The sequence below is a fragment of the Apodemus sylvaticus genome, chromosome 2 (assembly GCF_947179515.1).
Source record: "Apodemus sylvaticus chromosome 2, mApoSyl1.1, whole genome shotgun sequence".
Lineage (NCBI taxonomy): Eukaryota > Metazoa > Chordata > Mammalia > Rodentia > Muridae > Apodemus > Apodemus sylvaticus.
The window spans coordinates 56,510,108-56,535,824 of NC_067473.1; the positions used below are offsets into that span (position 1 = coordinate 56,510,108).

The following is a 25,717-nucleotide window of genomic DNA, read 5'->3' on the forward strand; positions in this document are numbered from 1 at the left end:
CAGGGGCACAGACTCTAAGGCATGTTCCATGAAGACTTAAAAGACTGTCCACATAGGTGGCATGAGAGAGGGTTGTTTAGGACATTCTAATACTTCAAATGTCCTTGTTACTAACAACAGTGATGACCAGGTAGTGGTATACACTATTTCTGGGTCACTAGAAGTATGGCTTCTTGGTTACGGGATCCCCAAATCACTTTGTAATGTCAAGGTGCTCTAAATCTCTCCGACCTCAGGAAACACCTATTGCTCTTAAGACTGTTAGATGGCCATGTTCCACTCTCCTGTGTTCATGCACATGGCTCCAACTGATTTCTTAACTGGTTCCCTGAGTATACCAAAGTCTATTCTCTGATCAATCTTTTTTACCAAAGTCTATTCTCTGATCAATCTTTATGTCGCTAATTTGGAAGCATCTCTTCTGCTCCTTAACTCTGGAAAAAGTGGCACAAACCTTAGTCACCTCATTTCAACTGGGCCTAAGATGGTCCTGAAGTAATTATGTCAGAGCTAGAAAAAGATGTTCATTCCATCTGCCAAGGCGGCAAACCACATGCGCGCACACACTGGGTAGTACTGGAAACTTAAAATACTACTCATGTCCGAAGACATCCGCTAATGCTCATACACAAACATCTTATATTCCGTGCAAACCATTTTTCCATGATATTGTTAATGCCATGCCCTTCCAATCCCAGTGCACTCTGAAGGAAAATGTTGTCAGGCCTCACTACCAAAACATCACAGGTCAAACGGGGAAGTCACAAAGTAATGTGCAAAAGAAAAAAGTGGCAGAGGTGGCTGGAAGTGCCAATGATGCTTGTAAGTCTCCTTTCAGGACTAAGCCACCGGTAACTTCTGTACCTTTTACTACAAAAGTGATAGAGTCAGAGGGAGAGAAGAAAGGCAGAGGAGGCATGGAAATAACTGGCTAAAAACAGCAGGCAGGGCCCCTTGAGCTTTTCTAGGAACAACCCCCCTACACTCACACACACACACACACACACACACGTTCACTCTATTTATGCACACGCTGTTACACATTTGAGGAGAAAAGAAATTACATAAGATGTCAGATGCTCATTTCCATGAGCCTGACCAAAATGGAGTATACTTAGTCTTGTGAGTACAGAAGCCATGGCTAGAGTCCAGGGCCTCCAACCAGCACTGAGAGAAAAGGCCCCTCCCTGGAGCTCAAGAAGCCCCCAAGAGGCCCGGAGTATCCAGCTTGGAGGCCTACCTGAGGGATTGGTATTAGTGGCTTCCTTGTATGCTCCAAGCTTGACCTACAAAAGAAGTGGGTATTTAATATAAAGCCACCCTGGGCTCTGGTCCCCACCTCCTCCTCCCCTACCTTGTCCACAAAAGGATATGGGTCTGGAAGTTTGTAGACATGCTATGTGACTACCCCGCATCTAAAGTATGAGAGCTGGAGCAGCCCACTCACCTCACAGGGCTGCCATGCAATCCTTAGGCTGTTTGTGTACACAGAGTTGATGGCATAGGATCCAGGTTTTGTTTTCCATCTCCCTTCTTCCCTTCTCCAGCCCTGAGTGATTAAAAGTGGTCCCTGCCTTTGTAGCAGAGCCAGCCTCGGTGGTAGGTTTACCTGGTGGCACAGAGTTAGTCTTCACTCCAGTGATTGAAGTCTGCGTGTACAACTTGGCAGGGGTACTTACCCATCCCCCAAAGAGGGCTCAGTAACAAGGCAGAGGGCCAGGCAGCGGGCATACTTTCAATAAGAAAGTGGTTCAACGTCTTTGTTCCAATATACTTGCACAGGGTCTTGATGCATGAGTCGTTCCACCTGCTCTGCCTGCCTCCCAAGAACCAAACCCGCGGTGATCTAAAATGCCGTGTCTTGCTTAGTGGTAAATGTTACTACAAGATAGCGGTGGCACCAGTGAGTGAGGGGAAGAAAATGAAAACCAAGTCGGCCAACATGAGCCAAGACATCAGGTTTCCCTTGACAGTAAATGACCAGGGTCAGTGGAGTCTCCTTTTGAGGACAGGGACACTATCTGCAGCAGTCATCTCCAGCCTTGCATGTTGAGACTGTCTTCCCCAGGTCTCCCCACAGAGCTTCAGAAGCTGCTCCACAAGCAATCCAGACAGTAGTGAGAATACTAGAAGCTTTCATTCTGAAATCTCTCCTGACACCAAGAGAAAGCCTTCAGTCCTACATACAGTGAAATCTCAAGTCCAGTCGATGAGACAGAGGTTGAGTCCTCTTACTCAAAGCCTCAGATGGAGCTAATGACCCAACTAAGGTGGCTTGCATGGCTCAGAAACTTGGGCCAGCTCTCTCTCATCTAGCTTCCATCAGAGAACCTCAAGTTCTATACTTGGGAACCACAGAAAATTTGGCAGGATCCTCAATCTCTGTAAAAACTTAGTCCAATATCTCTCTGTTCCTCAAGCCCATCCCCTAAGATGTCCAACCCCACACTCTCATTGGCAATTCAGGGATTTTATAGAACCCTCTGCTTGTGGTGGGAAGAATTTTGATTCCCTCAGTCTCTCTGATCTGCGCAGACTGTATGTCACCTGACATATCAAAGGGGACTTAGAAGGTGACACGGATGAGGACCTTAAGGTGGAGATAGTACCCTAAATGATAGGCATGCTTAGATCACACCAGGGCATAAAAGGAAAGGCCTTATCCTGGCCGTAGTCCCTGGGAGACAAGGCAATGGAAGAAAGTAGGAGAGATGCAATGTTGCTGGCTTTCGGGATGGAGCAAAACAGCTCTGGCCAAGGAATGTGAGGGCCTCTCGCAGCAGTTATGGGCCAGGAAACAGATTGTCCTCAAGAGCCTCTAGATAGAAACGAAGTCCTGCTGGCACTTTAGTTTTAGCCCAGTGACTCCTGTGTGGCATTCTGACCTCTAGGCAATAAGACAATAACGTTTGCCTTAACTCAGCAAGCCCTTGAAATATATTAACAACAGTAGGAGCCTAACATATTGCTGGTCCATACCAAGGCCGGTCCTTGTCCCTGGACTCTCCTGAAGGTGCTACTGACTGAGTTTTCCCAGAAGGAAAGCTCCTCTGCCTCTCCTGGAACTGCTAGGGATGAGCTTTCATTTAGACCCCAGAAGGGGGCAGAGTCCTGAGTTCTTAGGGCTTTGGTTTGTTAAAGGACCCACCAGCTCTTGTTACCAACTCCTGGGACTCTAAAGTATTTGTCAAAATGGAGGGAGGGGCAGGAGGAGCAGAACTCTCATCCTCTGATCCCAGTCACACACCCGACTACCCTTCCTACATTAGGTTCCCAATGACTGCATTCAGACAAGAGCAAAGTAGAATGTGTGTGTGTGTGTGTGTGTGTGTGTGTGTGTGTGTGCACGCACGTGCACTCACCTCGGTCAGCACTCCCTACCTTGTTATTTACTTGCTTGTTTATTTTTGCAGACTCTTAAACATACTGTGCCATCTTAAACCACCCAGCAGGACATACCTGCAGCGCTTCAAACCTTGTCTGATGTGGCAAGCATCAAAGCCACGTGTGTGGGCATGGGTTTCTCAGCACCTGCACTTAGTAGAAAACTCAAGGAAGTTAGCTTTCAACCACTCTGTTATCTCCCAAGAGGTCTGGAGCCAACCTGGCATTTCTTTCCCCCACCAATTCCCTTCCCTTCCCTCATACTTGCTTTTAACAATTTTCCCCATATTCTCATTTCTTTTTCTTGGACTACAGAAAGGTCTTTGTAAGCACAAAGCCAGCTCTTGCCTTGCTCAGAAATATTTTCCTCACTGACTCTTGCTTGTTAGTTTTAATGTTTATCCTGGTCAGTTGTTCCAAACATGAAGCACTCATCTCTAAAGGGTTCCTCAAACCTGACCTTCCCCCCACATCATGGACTTTTTATTTTGTTGTTGTTGTTGTTTTGTTTTGTTTTCAATTATCATCTTACCTAAGTTTCAGGCTGACCCTCTAAGCTACCATGATCTGCTGTGGGTAGAAAAGCACATGTTTGATACAGAGAACCCTGTGGGATAAGAAGACAGCAGAAAGTAATGTCTAAGGAAGAAAGAAAGCTCCTCTCACCAGACAACAGTGATCACAGCAAAAGCTGGGGCAGATCATTCCAGAGACTTACCCATCCCCCTCCTAGCTGACTACCTCCAGAGCCAGCCAGGGGCCCTGGAACCCAGTTCCGGGCTGTCAGCAGAGATAAATTTAGCACCAATGATCTCATCTTGCAGAACAGCCTCAGGGCCTCAGAGTGCTCAGGGAAACATCACTTGGACAAGCTGAGAAGTGACAGACACTACTGACCCCTACAACATAGGTGGAAGGCAGAAAGGTCCCCTTAGAGGGACAGGAAGCCCATGAGGAGCAGTGGCCAGAGTGTGGCCAGCAGGTGTCAGGCTGAAGGATCTGAGACATGGATACCCTGATCTTCCCAGGGTCTTCCAGACCAGCTGAAGGCTCACAGCAAGTCCACAGATTATCAGCACTCCTAAGATCTAGATGAACAGCAAGCAATGCCAAGCATCCTCACTGCAGAGATATGGCCCGTGTCCCAGCCAGTCCCTCCCTACCCTATCAGGACATTGTGTGGTGGAGTATTTATAGACACAACAGTGGGCAGAAGGCAGAAGTGGCCGGAGCCCATAGCCTCTGTCTCTTGCCCATAATACAAGCCCAACAAAGGGGGCAAACGCCCTTGTCCTTTACATAAAAAAATAAAAAATGGAAATTTGTCACAAGTGCAAACTTTTAAGTTCTTCCACTGATATAAGCATCCCTCTCTGTGGCTCTGAGCTGGGATTTCTTGTTTGCCCTGCTGGTGACTTGCTGATCAATTCCCCCAAGGTTTTTTTAGTTTATTTCATGACTAGGGTTTTGGTCTGCTGATCCTATAAAACCATTTACAAGGGTTCTAACCACTGGGACACGATGCCAGGAAGGTTCTTCAGCTGGAGTGAGGTTAATGGCTCCTACCCCTGCAACCACAAACCTTTCCGATGAAGGACAGCATGAAGGTCACTCAGGAGAATGGACTTGACTCTTGCTAAAAAGGACAAAATAAACAGCTCCTTCCAGAAGGGAGGCCCCACCCTAAAGTGCAATCCATATTATGCTATTAAAGGGGATAGGAAGCGATGGGAAATAAATACTGTCACGTAAGAAAGGCCATGCTTACATCTGAACACACCAGGGCCACCCCCATGTCAGTTTCAGTCACATTAGAGGAAATCAATTCCCAAGAACAAAGGCCTTAGGTTTGATCAATGCCATCCCTGAGAATCACCCAGGACACATAACTGAAGGGCTGTCAGAGAAATCAAAACACACTGAGAAGTTGGGGTGACCACCAAACTCTAAGCCCTCCTGCTGGGAGCAGGGTAAGCAATGTTACAAAAGAGAGGAAAGTGCCTCGGGTGTGAAAGTAGGGTGGGCAGCACCTTTTCAGGTGAAGAGCTCAAAGCTTCAAAGAAACGTGGCAAGATGCAGAGCCAGGGTGAAGGCTGGTGCAGACAGTTCAGCCAGCAGAGGGGCCCACAGGCCAGGCACAGGGGGAAAGAAGAGGGGAAACAGTCAGCACTGTGTCAAGGTCATACCGGCTGGGATCTTAAGGCTTTGGGGGAGGGAAGAAATAAAATTAGTTTGCATTGTTCTTTCTACATTTGCCCTTAAAAGTCAAAATGAGATAATTTTCCCCCTATTCTCTTAATTAAACATTAGCTCATAAATCTAGGGCCTTGTTTCCAGGCTGCAGGAAGAGGAGGAAAGAGCCTAGAGTCTCAGCTACCTGAGCTCTGCCTGTCTTCTCCCAGGTCAGTGACTCCAGGTACAATGCCTCCCTGACACTGGGACTCAGAGATGCTCAGCTGGGTCACAGGGCCTCTTCTTCCCTAGGATACACACACATGCCACTCCCACTCCCGCCCAGCCCCATAAGGGCTGGTTAAGGCATCTATTTGGAGCTTATGATTGTCCCCTGGAGATGCTGACCTCTGAGGATTGCCTACACTCTGCTGTCCTACCAAGTTCACACAGCTGTTCATATCCATGAAGGTTGGAGTTGCTCCTTAGAGCTATACCATACAAAGAAAGTCAGAGAGGTTTGCTGTCCTCTTTTATTTTGTCTCCTGCTGCATCAAAAAAAAAAAACAAACAAACAAACAAAAAAAAACCATTCTACAGGGCCTGGACACTAGGGAAGAATGCATGGCATGCAAGCAAGACGACATGGGTTCGGATCCCCAGCACCTATGTTAAAAACTGAGTATGGTGGCTATTGTATGATCTGTGGGCCCAAATGCCAGTTAGCTTGGCCAAAAGGCCAGGGAGCACCAGAAAAAGATCCTGTTGGGGGAGGGGGGTCACCAGGGGGGTGGGGGAGGGGGAGTAGAAAGCAAGACAATTGACATCCTCCATGGGCCTTGACAGATACACACGCACATACACACATCTACTCCCCACCATACACACACATACACACACTCACACACACACACACACACACACACACACGATGCACCTACACACGTGTGCACACAAAAGCTAAATCAATAACATTCTCTGGCTTTATCATACAAGAGGAAAAGGTTGGGACATGTGTGTAATCAATTTGTCTCAAACCTGAAGTGTAGCCACAAACAAAGTTGAGATTTCCCAGCTGTCACACGATTTCCACAGCACCCAGGTTTGACCATAAACAGTTCAGAGGCATGGCCAGCTGCAGATCCAGACCCACACAGATGCTTAGAGAGCGCGCTAAGTGCCTTAAAATTCGGAGGCAGTGGCGTGGTATTCAGCAGCTCTTCTTTATCTCTCTGTGGCTTAGGAGAACAATTTAAGACTGCCCAAGGAATGCACTGCTTTCCTATTTTGAGGTTTTGAGAGGGGGGGGGAGAGGAAAGAGAGAGAAATGGACTCTATCCGAGCTTCCCCACTAAAAATCTACCCACGAGCCACAAGCATCTGTCACTGTATCCCACCCCATGCCCACCCACCCAGCTACTTCCTTCACCTTTGCCTCTAGACAGAGAAAGAGTTCATTCAAAACCAAAGGTCTCCTTCCCCCATCCCCAGGCCCAAGTCCCTCAAAAAACAATCAAATTTAAAGCCCAGAGATTAAATTATCACTAAGCTAATTATGGGAATCACACTTAGCCTGGCTGCTGGGAAGCAAGGTCAGCAAGCGAAAGGCATGAAAATTAAAGGCAGATGCAGGAAACACTTGAAAAAGACCACGTGGGAGACTCACCACCCCTCCCCCACCGCGGAGGAAGAAGAAACCACTCTGATGTCAGAGATGCTGTCCATCTGGGCTATTGTCAGAGCATTCAGCAGCTAAATAGCTGCTCTCTGTCATCATCCCTAGGCCAAAGTCGGCTGAGTCAGAGGTAAACTGATTAGGTGGTGGACTGCTAATTTCTCAGAGAGGGAGTAGAAGGGAAATGGTGCCTGTATCCAAGAGGGGATAGAGCCCAGGGGCATCGGGCCCCAGGCTTAAGTGGCAGAGAGAGGTCTGTGCAAGATTCTGAGCATGTGTGGGTCACATGGTTAGGCAGGTGACTGTAGGTCTGTATGAGTTAAGTCCGTGTGCATATTTATGAGGATGAATCCTCAAAGAGGGGCAAGGATACAGCATGACACATAAGGAAGCTGTCCGAGCACGCATATGTTGACCGGAAACCGCGGAAGAATTTGAAGAGAACCAGATGGTGCCTCCTAGCAAAACTGCAGGTTAGCAGCTCCTGAGAACCGGTGGTCCTTGTCATTGGCTCAGTGGTGAGCATGTGTATCTGATGTCCCAAAGGACACTGTTCTGGTGCTTCCTTGGACACCATCGATCCCATGCGAAGTAAATAATACTTTGGCCAAAAATCTGGTAGTCCAAGAAATGAACAAAAGAACTAAAAGTCCACTTTTCTCAATCTTTCAGGGTGACTTCCCCAACTCAAGTTTCCAATTCTATCAAAGTCTTGTGTTCTAGGTATTGACCGACTGCTAGCTTTGGATTCCCAGGCTACAAACATGGAGAGTAATGTCCTGTGAGTAGCCAGAGTGAATTTCTAGAAATCCTAGTCAACAGAGGCAGTTCAAAGAAAAAGTGAATCTTTGCAAGTTGCATTACTTAGGAAAAATTAATTTGGGAAGTTCTATTTAATTGTAGGTAAAAGAAATGATTCAATAAATTTGGATAATTTGGTTATCCAAAAGACATCTGCTGGGCACAATCTAATCATTGCATTTTAGATGGAACATGCCAGCCATCTCAAGGAAAACTAAATTTGGGAAGATGTGAACATCTAGAGCCTGACTAATGGGGAGAAAATGAACGATTTTGGTACAGTTTCAGAAGGCAAAGGAGTACATTGCAGACAAGCTGTGAGAAATCAGTTTAATAAAAATATCTGCAACATATCTCCAGTTGATGGCAGACAGTGACCAAAAGCTCCCCTCCGGAACATTTTTCTCTAGTTCTAACCATGAGTTCTTTAACTCCAGAAACACCTGGCACATCCCAGACCAGTGAGATATTCCCAGCCTGAAGGCTAATGCTCATGGTGGTAAGCCTTATAGCAAACTGGGCTGACAAAATACTCCCTGTTCTCCCCTGACCCCACCCCACAGACATAGTAAGCCCCTTCCTATAGTGGGGTTAGCCTTCTCTCCTCACTCTAGCATGCTCAGTGAACTAGAAGACATGCAACTCTCCAGTCAATAACAGCCACATGATGTTCTGTGTCTTCTCTCTATGTCATGTGATTTGCAGATCCCACACAGGGTCTTATTATCTGTGCCCAACAACGTGGAACAATAATTCTACTAACCTTATGTGCATATGATAATTATATAATGTAATATGTAATATGATATATATTATATGTAATATGATAATAATTCTACTAACCTTATGTGCATATGAACATGAATTGGGAATAACCTTGGTTGTTGCAAGTCACACAGATTTGGGAGTCATTTGTTACCTTGAATTAACTTAGCCTAAGCTAGCTCTATATGCCCTTAGAAACCTGCACAAACAGGCACTGGAAAACAGTAACTACTTACAGTCAGTCTCCAAATATATATTTCCAACATCTACAGATCCATATCTCCTTAGGCAATCTGGTGGCCCTGTATTCTCATGTAAGAAAGTGCTTAAATGTAACAAGAAAGAAGTACCAACTATATCAATGAGCCGTGTTTTCCATTTGAAGAAAGTAAGCATGCCCTTTTAATTTATTTTATTTTGCTGGATAACACGTTCCTTTTTAGAAAAGAAATCTCAGCTACAAATGTTGAAGCTTATTTCCTGTAATTTCTCGGTAATCAAGATGTGACTAAATAAAAATTCAAATTGATAACATGGATTCATCACAAGGTTATTAATTCTAGAAATGGATTATTCATTTTTAAAAAGTATTCACAGGCTTCCTTCAATGAATCTAAATTCTCCCACCCAAAAGCATATAAGCTTCAGTAGGTTAAAAAAACAAAAACAAAAAAACCAGAGCATAGCTGAAGCAGGGTAGCAATGACAGTGCAACATACATCCCTTCCACGGTAGCCCTGGCCATCCTAGGTGGGGTCCAGTGTCCCAGAAAGTCACGGGGCTCCACCCAACTGGGTACTGAGGGCCATTTGTATGCAAGGTCAAATCACTCACGGTTTATCCTATCTTGCTCAATTAAGCCTCACTGGATCTAAGAAGGACTCTGAATATCTAAGTGGGCTTTTAAACATCTTTTCCTTTCCCAAATCAGGTATGACCAGGAAAAGCCCCAGAACAATTGGATCATAAACACTAAATAAGATATTCTGGACTGGAGAGATAGCTCAGTGATAGAGGGCTTGCCTATCTCTGTGCAAGGTCCCGCATTCAACATCCAGTATTGAAAAGGATATGTATGTAAATAGATGCATCTATATATGTTAACCTGGCATATTTAAATATGATCATGATCATAAGCAACTTTTTAAAAGCCTATTTGCCCATCAAGAAGAACACTTGACAGCCTCCATGAGAGGACGGTGAGAGTGGGTTGTGGGAAGCTGTGATGCTCTTTCAGATCCTCTGCAGCCTCCAAAACCATACAGCTGACTTTAAAAATATTTACATAAATAACTATGTAGGTTTGGGTATGTAATTTACTTGGTAGGATATTTACCTAGCAATCACAAAGCCCTGGGTCCCCAGCAATGCATAAATCAGCCACGATAATGCATGCCTGTAATCCCAGCACTTTGGAAGTAGAAGCAAAAGGATCATAAGTTCAAGGCCATCCTCAGCTACATAGTAAGTTTGAGTCATTTTGAAACTTTACCTCAAAATAAAAAACAAGCAGATAGATAGATAGATAGATAGATAGATAGATAGATAGATGGATGGATGGATGGATGGATGGATGGATGGATGGATGGATGGATGGGCGGGTGGGCAGATAGACGGACGGACAGACAGACAGACAGACAGACAGACAGACAGACAGACAGATAGATAGATAGATAGATAGATAGATAGATAGATAGATAGATAGGTGATAGATGGAGAGACAGATGGACGGACAGGAGGACGTGTGGGTATGTGGGTGGATGGATGGATGGATGGATGGGTGGAAGGATAGATAGATCATTTTAAGCAGATTGTGCAAATGCATTTCTTAAATGAAGCCTCTTTCCTTCCCACCGACTTACATTATCCCCTCCAGGCACACAGTCTGTGAAGACCTTGGGCATCCACTGCTGCCTCAGACTGATAATACCACATCAGTCCCAACAGATGGTCGAAGATAAGGCCTATGTGTAGACGTCCATGCATTAAAAGTACAGTGCTACAGAATGGTGGGACTGAGAGGATGAGAGTAGGGAAGGCCTGAGAGGTGTGGAGAAATACTAAGAAATTAGAGATCAGGTGGGGCCTTTAGAAAGAACAAGAAAGCTGGTTGTCTAAATGCAGAGAGATGCTCACAATGACCCGCAGTCACGCGCATCAGACCCCTGCACCACTGCCATGACTAGGTAGAAACATCCATCGTCCAAAGGAGCAAAGACAAGAGACCCTGGAGGGCCTGCTGCAGGCAAAAGAAGCAAGAGCCACACATAGCATGCTCATAGGAATGCTGAGTGGGAGTTTTAATAAGAAAGCAAAAACCAAGCAAGGGTTGAGTACATCTCAGGCCAAAGGTCAGTGGTAAGAGGAGAAGCAGAGCTTGCTGCCTGTTTAAAGCTGTGCCTGTCTCCAAGCCTCCTCCCAGAGCGTCCTCCAGTCCACCCCAGCCTCCCACAGCCACCCCACCCCAGCCTCCCACAGCCACCCCACCCCAGCCTCCCACAGCCACCCCACCCCAGCCTCCCACAGCCACCCCACCCCAGCCTCCCACAGCCACCCCACCCCAGCCTCCCACAGCCTTTTGCAGCCTCCCACAGCCTCGCCTGCATACCACAGCCTCCCACAGCCTGCTGAAGGTCTGAGCTTAGGGCACAGTAGCTCCCAAATAGGAAGTCATAGTGGAAGGAGAGAGGAAATGGGATGTGAATGCCCCCTCATCCCCTGCCTAAGAAGCTGCTTCTCAGGACAGAGACTCTTCCTCAGTATTGACATTTGGCCAAGGCCCTTGTGAACTCAAAGAATGCAGGTCCATCAGAGACACACTAAAACACAAATCAGGACATTTTTCTTCATTGGGTCTGGCCATTTGTAGGGCTTCAGGCCAGGGACAGTAGATGAGATGAAGTTTGTTGTTTTAACATTGAGAATGAGAGGTATGGTCTGCTTCAGGAGGATACATCTGCCACACTTTACAGGTTGAATTAAAGAGGCAAGCATTTAGAGGCAGGAAAATCAGTTACAACTGCCCAAGTCAGAGCAGGACAGAGAGAAAGTGCAAGCCTCTGCACATATGGACCAGGTACAACAGCCAGGAGGTCTACCTCCTCCAGGGTCCTAGAGTGAGACTCATCCCACAGCCAAGAACCCAACCAGAACAGAGCCAACTCCAAACAAAGCTGAGGGTCTTTCCATATAAGCCAGACAAGGGGCAAGCTTTAGATACAATCATATGACCACAGGAGAGACAGTTAGTCCCTTCCACATGACCAAGAGGGAGCTTACATACACTCTGTATCCAAAAAAGGCAATGCTGAGGGTCATACAATAAATAGGTGGAAAACAGGTAAATGGATGGCGCTTGGTCCCTGGGAGGTGCCGTCTGCCCTCTTTCCCATCAGCCACTCACACGCCTGACTAGAACCCAGAAGCCCTAGTCAAATCTTCATGACCAATAGAGTTGTTGAAGACTAGCTCTTGGCCATGTCCTTCCCAAAGTGCTGCCCTCCCCTAGGGGAACTTCCCCTGAGCTTGGGCCCCCTACCCTCCCCTGCAAGCCAAGTGTGGCACGCTTGCTCTAGTCCCTGCCATTCATCCTCGGACTCTACGTGTGCGCCATCAACACTTCAGCATCCAGATGACAAAGCTGAGCCTGCATCTACCATTGTTCACTAAAAATTAGCTTGAAGAATCAAAGTATTGGCTCCAGTCCCCTCAGTGGCTGAGACCTCAGTGTTAGTGTGGTAAGTGGACTCCACAGTGGACCCTTGGGGATCCCCATTGTCTCCTGATACTCACGCCCTAATAGAACCCCTCTCCCTGGATGTGAGCCCAAGTAGTGGATGTCTGACAACTTAAGATGTCATTTCTGAGTCAGATTCCAAAGAGATATTGTTCTCTCTCCCTCTCCCTCTCCCTCTCCCTCTCCCTCTCCCTCTCCCTCTCCCTCTCTTCCTCTCCCTCTCTCTCCCGCTCTCTCCCTATCCCCTCCCTCCCTCCTTTCTTTCTCTGTCTCTCTATTTCTACATCTGTCTCTCTTTCTCACCCTCACTCTGTCCCTCCTTCCTCCTCTCTCCTCTTGATCTGGAGAACTAAGCTGTTCTGCTTCAGTAGTGTATAAGCTTTCACAGATGAGTGGACACAGTAGAGCCGACATCTCCAACACCAGTGAGGATCTGAACAGCCCTGGAAGTGGATCTTCTGCCTTTCAGGCCTTGAGTCATGTGATGACTACAGTCCTTAGCCTGAGAGCGGACATAACCCAGAGGACTCAGCTAAGCTCTATCTAGTTTCCTGATCCTTGAAAACTGTATGGGTAACAAATGTTCTACATTTGACTCTGGGTTTGGGGGTAGATTTCTACACAGCTATAGGTGAGCAATATGAGTCTGTCTTCCAGACTGGGATAGAAAGTTTGAGATTAATATGGGAGAGAGTGCTTAAAAAGTCATTGTAAATGCTTTCACAATAAAACAAAGCTCCCAGGGAAAAGCACCATGACACCACCAAGAAGCAAGCCTGGTGGTCACATGTAACGACGCATCCGGAAAACAAGGAGATGCTAAGCAGAGGCCCCATGAAAGCAATAGCAGGTGGGTGACAACTCAGTCCAGCAAATACAGCAGTTTCTGGAGATGAAGCCCTTCCCTGGTTCCATCCCTGCTGAAACTCTGCACTGGATTGAACCCCTAGGTACTATTCTCTTTCAATTGAGAGTCTGGTAGTAAAAAACTCAGCAGGTGAGGGGACAATGGCAACTGGGGGCCTGGTTCTCTTGACTTCTGCCTCTTGCGTCTTCCTCTGCACGTTGTCTCTCATCCTCTCCCATCTCTGTTGTCTTGGTTACATGGCCAGACTCCTGATATGCTGCTAGTCCCCCTTCTAATGATATATGCTTGTAAAGCATAATTTTTTTCTTCAATTGCATGTGTCACCAGATAAATTGCTCCAGTGTGCCTGACATCTGTGTATCAGTTGGCTGAATGTGTGCTGTGATTTGGGGTGGTTCAGTGGCACTTTCTTCGATTTCAATGTCTTTTCATTTGAATGTATGGTCAGGATCTTTCTACACTGATGTATAGACACACATGGAATTCAAATAAGTGGCATGTGTACCAATACATTCTGAATTGACAAAACTCATTTCTAACCCCGTCTTTCAATCATGAACCCTAACACTGATCCCCTGGGGAAGAGAGTGACAGGTACCCCCGAGGCACTGTATTCTGGGGATCCCAATGTATGTTTTTTGCAGGAAGCCAGGAGAGAAGGTGTCAAAATCTAGACAAGGCTGTCAAGCTGCCTTGAAGGAGTCTGTAGCACAGACCATAGTAAAGACAGGCTATACTTGCTCTGGTCACTTCCAAATGACCAATTGAGTTCAATCCCTTCCAAGAAAGTAGATGGGCCCATGGGCAAAGTCATAAAAAGTAAGAGAAGGTAAGAAAAGAAAAACCATGGAGAAATATTCATGATAAAAGAATAATTGGGACTTCATGGTATCAAGCACATAAAGTATATCAGAGAGGGCATTCACTAGCTTGGCTAGTCGCCTTACTGACTGGGTACACCATGAAGAGAAAGTTTAAGACATATCAAAGGAGATGGAGATGATGTGAGAGGAATGCCTAGAAGCAGACACGTCAAAGTAAGACAAAATTATTCTGAAGAGCCGGGCTTGAGATGCTAAGGGCTCAGAGGTTGGTGACAGAATGGCCTCTGTCCCTTGTTAGGTATACTCAGTGGAGGATCCTGGGCTGCAGCACCTTCAACCTCAGGCCTTGTTCAGAAAGCATAGATGAGGTTAAAATTCATGAGGGTTTAACACTAGCAAAGACCAGGATAAGGCAGGCCAAACAGAACCGTGGACACAGTTACCAGGCCTCCAGGAGGGTTGTTCTCCACGTAGGAAGTGGCTCAGGACTACTCCTTTCAAACTCTTTCCCTTCCTGCTTGTTCCTAACGAATGCAAATTCACAGTAGCAGTTCAAGTTGGAGAAGATCATAGCAAGGCCAAGCTGAACGGTCGAACTTGGATCAGCAGAGTACGATTTCTGCTCTGCTTCTGTTCAACACACAGAGCCCCAACCCTGAACTAGATTTCCAGATACTTCCACTCATCTGCCCAGTTCTCCACAGCATGGGTTCATTTTACATTTTATTGATTATAATGTGAATGTGTGTGCATGTCTTTGTATGTGTATATCTGTGTGTGTGTTCACATGCAAGTGTCGTGGTTAAGGTGTGGAGGTCAGAAGACAATGTTGTGAAGTTAGTACTCTCCTCCTTAATGTGGGTTCCTAGGGATTGAACCCAGGACATCAGGCATGTGTGGCCAGCACCATTACCCTCTGAGACATCTTGCCAAACCCCTGGATTTTTAATTAAAGTAGACTTTAATTTCCAGAGCCCCAAATTTGAAAAGAATTTCCAGATGTATTTAGGGAGTAGCAGAGCAGGGCTGGAGGCTCAGATATGATACAGCTGTGTGTGTGTGTGTGTCTGTCTGTCTGTCTGTCTATCTGTCTGTCTATGTGTCTGTGAGTGTCTCACGTGTCTATGTTCATGCTCTCTGATCCCTCCACACATACAGACTTTCCATTGGTGAACATAAAAGGCATGTTCTGAAACCATCAAGAGGTCCCCAGGAACTCAGAGGAAACCTCAGCCTGTTAAAAATTTCACCTGCAGGCAAAATCCACGAAGCAAACACCATCTTGACTTGCTCAAATCATGAGAAGCCGTGCTCTGAATCACACCTGGTGTGAGACTCCATGACCCTCCTCAACCTGGGCCTGGTTCACCCCTGTAGACCCAGGGAATGGAAGCGAATTGGTTTAAGACAGACCCAGAACAGAAAGGTAAGATGATGAAATCAATCTGTGGGGCACTGCAGTGAAGGCTGCACCGTGGGCTTCGCACTCATATTGACTCCACATGGACACACTCAGCTCCCATTCTGGGCAGCTGGGCTGGCTTGGAGCATGCTCTCCTCAAATACACATCCTGCCACCCGCTCCAATGTAGCTCATTTTAATTGTCAACTTGATAGGCTTAAGAAATGCCTAGGATGTTGGTGACATGCACCTCTGCGTCTCCAAGGAGGATTAACGGAGGATGCTAATATTAATTCTGAGTGCTGACTGGGTCCTCATCTGAATAAAAAGGAAGAAGAGGAAGCCTCCGGGCTTCAGTGTCCCCTTCCTATGTATCCTGCTCCAAAGAGATGTGAGGAAGCAGTCACCTGCTGCCATGGACAGGGCCAGCCCACTGCCATGCCTTCCAATCAGGGTGGACTGTATCCCCTGAGCCATGAGCCAAATGAAATCTTCCCTCCCTCAAGTTGCTTCTTGCAGGTATGTGATCACAGCAGTGGGAAACTTGGATACAGACACATAGCAGAAAGAGCCAGGGCTCTGATTAACCAACACTGGCGGGCGCCCCACCTCTCAGCTGAGAACAGTATACACTGCAGAAAGCACTTGGGAAAGACAGGCTCACACCTCCAGCACAAGTTTATGATGTTGTGGTTCACAATGAACGTCAGTCTCTCCTCCTGTTGTCAGGCAGTAATTCACTGCTGATCAGCGGCTATAAAATATGATCGCTTGGTGCAAAGAGAAAAAGAGTCAGAAAGGGTTGCCGCAGAGATATTTAAGCAGACAGATTTTTAATCTAGATACCCCAGCCTTCACGCAGACAACCTAAAGCAAGTCAAGATGGTGTTTGCTTCGTGGATTTCGCCTGCAGATGAAATTTTAACAGGCTGTGGGTTCCTCTGAGTTCCTGGGCACCTCCTGATGATTCCAGCATTTATATGCCAGATTTTTTTTTAACAGAACATGCCTTTTATGTTCACCACAGGAATGTCTGCCAAATGCACACACACACACACACACCAGAAAACACAAAAGACAACCAAATTGGCACTTTCCTCACCTCCCTTCCCCTTACTTCATGTGATGTGCACTCAAGGAACGAAATTATGGTCATCAAAGGCAAGGCTGCAAATAATTGGAACTCATACCTTTCAAACAAAATGAAAAGTCGGTAATCTCAGGGCAGCCTATGGATAGCTGGAGTCCAGCTCCTGGGTCCCTAAAGCCCACAGCCAGCTTCCCTTACTCTCAGCAACCGTCCAAGCCCTTCCCGCCCACCTTGCCCACTTCGAGTCCCCTGTCATACTGCAAAGAACTCTGAAAGGCCCTTGTACACTCCGGAGATTATTACAGGGCTGGAAGACGCCAACTCCGTAATTACGGCTGCTGTATGATTGTCATTATTCCTACACCCCAGGCTCAGCGGCTCACAAAACTTGCTGCAAAGTTCAGCTGCAGCCTCCAGCCGGCTATGGCTGGGTCTCTGCCCAGAAAGGTGGCAGTGGGTCTGATAACCTCTGGGAATAGCAAATCAGAGTTATTGCAGGGAAAGGGGCGTGGTAACCTTGAGCTACTGGCTGTGGGAAACTCTATTGTCTAGGAAAATAAACAAATGGGCCACTTTCGTTTTTTATTATTTCAAACAACAAACGGCAGGGCAGCCCTGCCTTCCTTTTCCAACTCAGACTGTCCCCTGGGCAGGCTGTGCTGAGTCTGCAGAAGCGCAGGCCAGACTTGCGCAAAGCTATTAAATGGCTGCCACTCTGAACCTGTGGAGCAGAAAGTTTGGCTGCCTGGACGGTGAGCTCCCCCACTCCCACCCCCCCAGAGAAGGGTCAGCTCGTGCGACACCTCTACTCCTAGCCTTCAGATATGTACGCCTCACCAGCCCCACCACTGCTGTGGATGTTAAATTTAACATCCCAGGTGGCTGAAGCTGGACCGTTCTTACACCAATGCATTCAAGGGGGAGCCGGGCAACGCCGGCCTGCACGTGGCTGAGAATGTTCCAAATCTCCCATTAGGTGTTGCCTGTTGTCTATGCATAGCTCTGCCCCCACATGCCCCAGAAGGTGGGTTCTGTGCATTTGCTCATCCCCCACTCTGGGAGCTCTGTGACACTGAGCCTTAGTGGCAGGGGGACAGGCTTCCGCACTGTTCTAAACCATTTCAGATTTACAGCGCGGTCAAGGTCAGAAAAAAAAAGTGTCTTTTCCCAAATAACTGTTCCATTATGCACAAAGAACTCTCCACATCCCTGACACTGGCAACATAATCTAAACAGCTCGAGAAATGGCATAAAATTACTCCTCATCCATAGGTTATTCTGTCTGAAAAGCCAGTCTGAGACTCCATGGATAACAATGTTTTAGGGTGATGAAGAAAGTCGATTCTCTGCTGTACTAAGATGGGGCTCACCAGTAAAAAGTGTTAAAGAAACCTAAAGTTCCTGTGTACTTACCCTCAATAGTGTTTAGTCTCCTCGTGGGAGCCAGTGTAGCCAGTCAATAGACACTTGGTTGTATGAATTGTGTATGGTGATTGTTTTGGACAGTGTCTTATCACTATCCAAAAATACCCAAGACAATTAACTTATTGAGAGAGAAAGGGTGATTTGGACTCAAAGTTTAGAAGGTTCCAGTCTAATTTTACTTGGCCTCATCACTTCGGGCCATTGGCAAGTTGATACAACATGATAGTAACAGTGTATAATGGGGGAAATTTTTACATGAGTCAGGGAGCAAAGGAGAAGGGGAAAAAAATGAAGGGATGAGATTGGACCATCCTATTCAAGGATAAGACCTTATGATGTCAAGCCTTGTACCAGTCCCACCTCCCAAAGGTTTCCCCTTCTCCCAGTAACGCCAAGCATCTCACAGGTGATCCAAACAGTAGCATGCCGCTGGGATTTAACATTATGTACTTTTTCTGCAAAGTGAGTAATAGTGAGAGTGGAGTCTTCTTCATCAAGCAGACCCACAGGGTCTCTGACTCCAGGACAACTTACAGACCTCTCTTCCTGGTTTTAGCCAGGCCCACTGGACACACTGAATTCAGCAAGTTTGGAGGTCTCAAGTTTTGGCCCACTCAAAACTTGAAGCCTCAGTCTGAAAGAACCAAAAACTAGCCACATCTCCCACAACGACAGAATGATTGACATGGGTCAGGAGGGAGCCTGAGAGAAAGAAGCAGACAGGTGGCAGCAATTAGACACTGGGGCCGTTTGAGGACCAACACCTTGCTGCACGTTCTCTGGGCATCTACAGAACTCAGTTCAGTACATGGAGAGAAATCCCAAGGAGTCACATCAAAGAGAAGGGCAGGGAGGCAGGACATATAATTCTCGGGGATGTGCAGACAAAATTCTTTCAGCTGTGGCCCCGCTCCCAGGACATGGAAATGAGTGTGAGGTTAAGCACGCTGTCCTCCATGTATGCTTTCTCCTGGGTACCATGGCACTCTACCAGCAGGTCCTGGGTACCATGGCACTCTGCCAGCAGGTCCTGGGTACCATAGCACTCTGCCAGCAGGTCCTGGGTACCATGGCACTCTGCCAGCAGGTCCTGGGTACCATAGCACTCTGCCAGCAGGTCCTGGGTACCATGGCACTCTGCCAGCAGGTCCTGGTTTCTTTTCCAGGTATTCAGTAATTATCCTCTACACTCACCACTCACTCCTGATCCTGTCGCACACTCCCTCCACACTGCAATGTGGATATGCTTGGAAATCAAGTCCACAGGAAGGAAGTGATTGCTGTGATCTTATGTAATAAGATGGTAGGATAGACACAGCTTTCTGTTCTCACTCATGACCATTCAGAGTTAACAGCAAGACATAAATCAATGGGAAAAGGGGGGATCAAGGTTCAGCATTCATCATTTTACTTAGTCTGAATTGCACAGTGTTTGGAAATTGCCAAGGGAAACCTAAATAAGACAAGGTAAAGAGCAAGGATTAGCCAGCCAACAGAAAGCAGGACTCCGGCTTCCAGAGTTAGGAAGACACTTAACCCCATCAGAGATATACACAATAGAGCCACTTCCAATCCCCCTGAGAACATTTCTGAATGGGCAAAGACATCTGATAATGCCAGTGAGCCAAGGTTGCCCATTGTGCCAGGACAAGGGTCACATGCCAAGTTCTCCAGACCATATGATTTCATCCATCCATAAGCCCCTTCTTTGCTTCTGCTTCAGCAATGGTGTCCTCTCTCGTGGGCTGGCTCTTTGCCCCATTAGCAGCTCTCAAGCAGGTCTGCACATTGCTCCATCTGTTCCCTGAATGAATTCCAGATGGATGCACCAGCCCATAAGTGCTGGAACAAGAGGAACAGGCACAGCCCTCCTCCAGTCCACCTTCTCCAGCCACCTAGACCTAATAGAGCCCTTGCCTAGGGGCACAAGGCCAAGCGGAATAGAATACACCATTTGGAACCATCTAGCCAGGTTGGACTAACAATTCTCACGTGCATGCCAGTGCTATGGAAGGGTGAATCCATCCACTTACGCAGCCTGATTCGCACAACAGCCTACAATTGAAGGCAGAGAAAGGCCACACAACTGCCGACACCTCAACAGCAGTGTATCTCCTCAGCTCCAATCTGTCTACCCAGCACACCAGGCCCAGGACAGTGAAGCACTGTGGGAGACCGACTGTCTTCATGATAATTAAAACCATCGCATCTCATTCCTACCTTCTTTAGCTTGCCACTTTTGGTGCCCACGAAGGCCAGTGAGTGGTTCTTGTAGACGTACGCGATGACGGAAGTCATGCGGTCCCTGTCTTCCGTGAAGACTGGAATGCCACGAACCATTTCAGACACTCCCAGAGGAGCATTCATATCCAGGCCACAGAAGTTGTCATCAATGGTAAGGAGCTGAAAATTAAATGGGAGAAAGGTTAGAAAAGAACAGCGTGGGAAATGGCACAGGTGTGAAGCCAGGAAAGTCCAGAGGCAGGAGACTCCTTAGCAATGGACTATGCATTCCGAATCCTTCAGAGTTTTGTTTGTTTGGTTTTTGTTTCTGCTTTTTGTTTTCTTTTGTTTTGCATGAAAAGCTCAGCTGTAGAGAAGCTAGATGATTTGTCTAAATTCCCCCAAGTAGACAGCTGCAAGCCCATAGCAGCAGCACATATCCTAGGACATGCCTCTCGCTTCGCACCACAGCATCTTCTCAAGCCCTTCTGAGTGCCATCCTGGTGGATTTGACTGTCCATCTTCACTGCCACGTGGAAAAGTTCTGAGCTAGCTGCCTCCCCAACCCCCGCATGGGCCACAAATACCTGGGCTCTAGTGTCAGAGAGAAGTGACCTCCGCAACTGTGTCTACACACTGGCTTTGGAGCCGACGTGCCAATGAGAGCTCGAAGGTATAGAATGAAGTCTGGACACTTAAAGTGTGGCCAACAGCCTCAGAGAGCCTCAGCCAGATGATCAGCAAAGAAGGAGCCAGGTTCGTACCTGCTCATGTTGCTGCTCTCAGGTTCCCTAGAGCACAGTGAAGACGGGCAGCTGTAGAGCTGTCATGCCTGTGGCAACCTTTCCCACAACATGATGTGTGTGGACCAAGCTCCCCAAGATGTGCCGCATAAAAGAACCCCTTGGATAACATCCCGGGAAACAGTCTAACACTCAGTCATAGAAAAGTCCTTAAGGAAGGCACCTGGTCTCAAGTTTTCCCAAACATCATTCTCTAACCAGTTTACACCTCTGAGCTCTTCAACAGCCTGTGATACCAATGACCCAATTCATCTCCAACTCCAGGAAATACAACTTTTAGGGGTCAAGGGTCAAGAGGAAGGACTTCTGGGCCAGTTTTTCCATCTTTCCACTCAACCTTTACTCTTTTTATACCAGGCTTCCAGTTACTTTCAGCATAGAGGACCACACCCAGCCACGGATTTCCCTTTGGATTCTGTTGTGTCCTGGAGGGTAAAGACCTCTACAGAGGCTAAGGAGAGCTCTCACACTCCTCTCAGGCAGCTCTGGGTGGGCACGGGCTTCTTGAAGGTGCTGGGAACTTACTGGATTTCTCTTCCTTTCCTGGAAGCACTGTGTGGCTTCCAAAGAGTTACTCTGTCTTCCTAAAGTTTTTATTTTTCAAACTGTAAAGATGAAGAACACAGTCCCTGCTTTTTGATGGGTTACCATAAAGCCTATCAAACTTGGGCCTGTTAACGTCTTTGGACCTTCCAGAAAAGGGACTGAAATAAAATACAAGGTGTTGCTTTTTTAAAGGCTTAAAGCCAGTCAAAGCAAGAGGCATCTGGAGAACAGCAGGCAGGCTCCTGCCAACACAACCCTGTGAAAGCAGCAAGGGCCTAGGGATCTTTCATTCCTTTCCTGAAGGGGAGTGGCAACAGGCGTCACAGAGAGAGGACATATTGAATACTGAAAGTTCCCTAGCCTCTCCCCTTCTTCCACGTGTGGAGCAAATGTCCCTGCCTTTGGTCACTTCCAGCCTCTGCTACATACATCTGGTCCAACAGCTCAGATGCAAAATACTCTCCCCTTCCCTTATAAAAACAAAACAAACAACAGCAACAACAAGGAACAACAACAGCAGCGACATTTATGACAAAACTTTGAGATTATGTCCCACCTGCATCTTTCTTCTTATTGTGAGAAAATGAGAACAGAGACAGGAGGTTGGTAAAAGATGGACAGACAGGAGGAAGAAAGATCCAGGTTAAGAGAATAGCAGGCCTGGTCCTTGTTAGATGTAACTATGGCAACCTGCCAGGTGTTTCCAGGGCAGCCTGGGGTGCCCAGAAGCCTCACAGTCCTTAACCGCTGCTGACTCCAGTTCACAAAGAATCTGAGTCCCTAATGTTCTGAGCATAAGCTGGGTTACGAAGATCTCTGCTATCAGCAAAGTTTGTATTCTGCCTATTTTGACCCATCTTCCAAGTAGCTGAAGCTGAATGATCTGGCACAAGGGAAACCTGAGGCAGGGAGAGAGGGAGCCCGTGCCTCCTAGTCCTCTGCTGCCATCATCCACACATCCCTAATTAACCTGGGGCAAGGAGAGCTCCAGGCTTTCTCCACTCTCATCCAGAAGAGCATTGGTGTGGCCAGGATTACCAAATAGTTCTTCCCCTTAGCTGGGTGAAACACAAACAAATCTACAAAAAACAGAGTCATACAGTCAGGCAACTGCATCATACAGTCAGAGGCAGAAAGTGATTCTCTTCCTCTGGAGCGCTTCACAGCAAGAGGTCCAGGTGAGGAATGTTTTTACCAGAAGGAAGCAAGTATAGCCCAGCCTGGCTGACTGAGCTTGGGGTTCTGCTCACCTTGGATCACAAGGCTCCCTGCCAGGCCCTGTCAGGAGGCAGGATTCTGTCTCCACACCTGTAACTGTGACACTCAGCATCCACATTCCCTGCCTTGGTGTTGCCTTTCAGCTCAAAGGAGACTGGAGATGCAGCTGGGGGCTCATGGGTAATGTAATGGAAAATGACACCCTCCACCCCTGGCTTCCCTGGGGCTAAGGTTTTCCCCCTGAATGAGACCCCAGACGATGAGGGTGTGAGCCAGGCCTTTAACCAAGCTGGTTGCTGAGGTTGTCCAGCAGTCCTGGGGCGTGCCCTGTCTTAGATTCCTCAAAGCTGGACAGGAGGGGAGGGATGCTTTCACAGTGAGGTGCTGAGAACATGTCAAAGGACAGGCTTTGCCTAGCCACTGAGCAGTTTCCGAGGTGTGACTTGTTCCCAATGTCCTCTGAGGTTCACCTTCCTAGGCGGTCAAACAGCAAGGTCGGGCCAAGGCAAGAACTGGATGAGGTATTGAAAAAGGCTGCCCATGACCTGGAAGCTCTTCAGTGAAGGAAGATACCTTATGTAGATTTGTTAGTAAAATCCAGCCTGGAACAGAAGATCTAATGGCTGTGGGGAGCAGAAGCCCTTGGCAGGTTCCTGAGCTGCAGTCTCAGGATAATTGTGGCACAGGGAAAGGATCTGGAAGATTCTCCCTCACCTAAGACCTGCATATATCTGTACAGTGCAGATGCCCGTGCTCCAGGCTGATTGGTGAAAGTCTTGTGCAGGTGGGGATGGTGTGCATTCCTGAGTTCCTAGGTGATGAGGGTCAGAGTATTTGCTCTGACCCTAATTGGATCTTCCCCAGGGCCCCATTAACAGTATTATTAGAGACACAATCACAGAGGCCAGGATGAGGCTGTAATCAGGAGTTTAGCTGTGTCTGCAGGCCCAGGCCTGGCCTCTCCCTCCAGTCACTCCACAAATGCTCATGAAACATGTTACAGCTACAAGTCAGCATGATATATCTTCTTCAGAAGCCCCAGTGTGTGTGTGTGTGTGTGTGTGTGCGTGTGCGTGTGCGTGTGCGTGTGCGTGTGTGTGTGTGTGTGTGTGTGTGTGTGTGTGTGTGTATGTCTGTGTGTGTCTGTGTTTGCATGCACATGATACATGTACACATAGGACTAAACAAGGTCAATATCAGGTAACTTCCTCCTTCACTTTTCACTTTATCTTTAGATGAGGGTCTCAGTTGGCCGATTCAACTAGGCTGGCTGGCCAATGAGCCCCATTCTTACAGAGGAAGGTCAAAAGGACCATTACAAGGGAATAAATGTAGGTGCCACTTGGGAATGCTTCTGGCAGACCAGAGACAGACAGACAACCTGTGTCTTCTATCTCAAGACCAAAGGGACATCATATTTTCTTTCTACTGTCCCCCAAAGTCCTCACAGGATGCATGGGATATAAATTAAGATGAGTGACTCAGAGCATTGTGGGGATGCTGATAGTGAGGCCAGGGAACATGGTGTAAGCATCTTTAGACCCTTACCTTAGTGTGTGGTTCATATAAGATATATATAAAACAGATGGGTGGATGGATGGAAGGATAGACAGACAGATGGGTGGGTGGGTGACAAAAAAACTGCTTTGATTTACCAGCGGTTAACAGCATAGAATCTAGCAAATAATGCCTGTACAGATGTAAACAAATATACATGAGGATACCATATAACATGAAAGATACAAAACAAGAAAAACTAAGCGTTAGGAGATGAGAAAGGGCTGAGATGAATGTCTCATGAACGAGACAATTTAAGAAAAAGAGTATAAAGTCAATTGTTATTATAGCTCTAATTCTATCATGGATCTTTGGTTTTGGTGATGGATAAGTGCATAAAATCTATTTGATGCTGAAAGTGAGGGATTTAATGTAGTCTTGGCAGCTTCCATACTGAATACCAACCCTGGAAATAGGATATTTCATTAATTTGTATAGAATTAGCATCTGCTTAATTCTGGTGTTTGCTACCTTTTATTTATTTGCAAGGAATTTTAATAATAAGTTTTACTTACAATTTTTTAATATGTAAGCTATAAGTTAAGATGAGTGCCTCACTGTACTCCAGGGACTCTGAGAATGAGGACAGGGATAATGCTTTATGCATCTTTGTACTCTTAGCTCCACGCTTGCCTCATGCCAGGTTAAGACACATGAAGTCCACAGATTGGTGGCTGGCCAGCAGGAAGGCAAACAGGTAGATAGATGACCAAGTCAAAGCTTTGGTTTCCCAGTAGTTAACAATTTAGAACTAGGTTGGCTTATCTGAACTTTGTAGCCATGGGCAAATCATTTAACTAAGATGCATCATTTGTAACATGGTAATAGTGATAGCAGAACATATTCTACAGTGTTGGTGAAGACCGAAGCATCTAGTCCATGCAGTCCACCACTCTGTTATCTAACACATGCAGAACACAGTCCCCCACTTAGTAAATGCTGCAAGAGCTCTCACTGTTTCCTGTCAGCTGAAGACAAACTAACTTTGGTGAGTCTTCTCAGCAGTGCTGAGAAGATATGTGGTTTCCACCTCATGAGTGCTGTATAGATTGAGGGACTAGAAATGGCCTTCAGATAAGAAACTGGACCCATCAGGCTAAATGAAGAAGCAAAGGAAGGGTCTCTTGGATCCAGAGGATGAAACAATTTCTTCAAAAAGCAAAAGATTGTGTCTCAATCAAACCCACTCCTCAGAAAGCCCAAGTGAGGCCAAGGAGACCACATCTTC

At 46.8% G+C, this 25,717-nt stretch overlaps 1 protein-coding gene across 1 annotated transcript in view; it reads right to left on the bottom strand.

Annotated features, from left to right (window-relative positions):
- The window catches only part of Plxna4 (plexin A4), a 440,362-nt gene that overhangs the window by 330,456 nt on the left and 84,189 nt on the right, over nt 1-25,717 (bottom strand). The window contains exon 3 of the mRNA XM_052173399.1: nt 20,363-20,545. Within this exon, the coding sequence (XP_052029359.1) occupies nt 20,363-20,545 (183 nt within the window). The remainder of the gene's footprint in view (nt 1-20,362; nt 20,546-25,717) is intronic.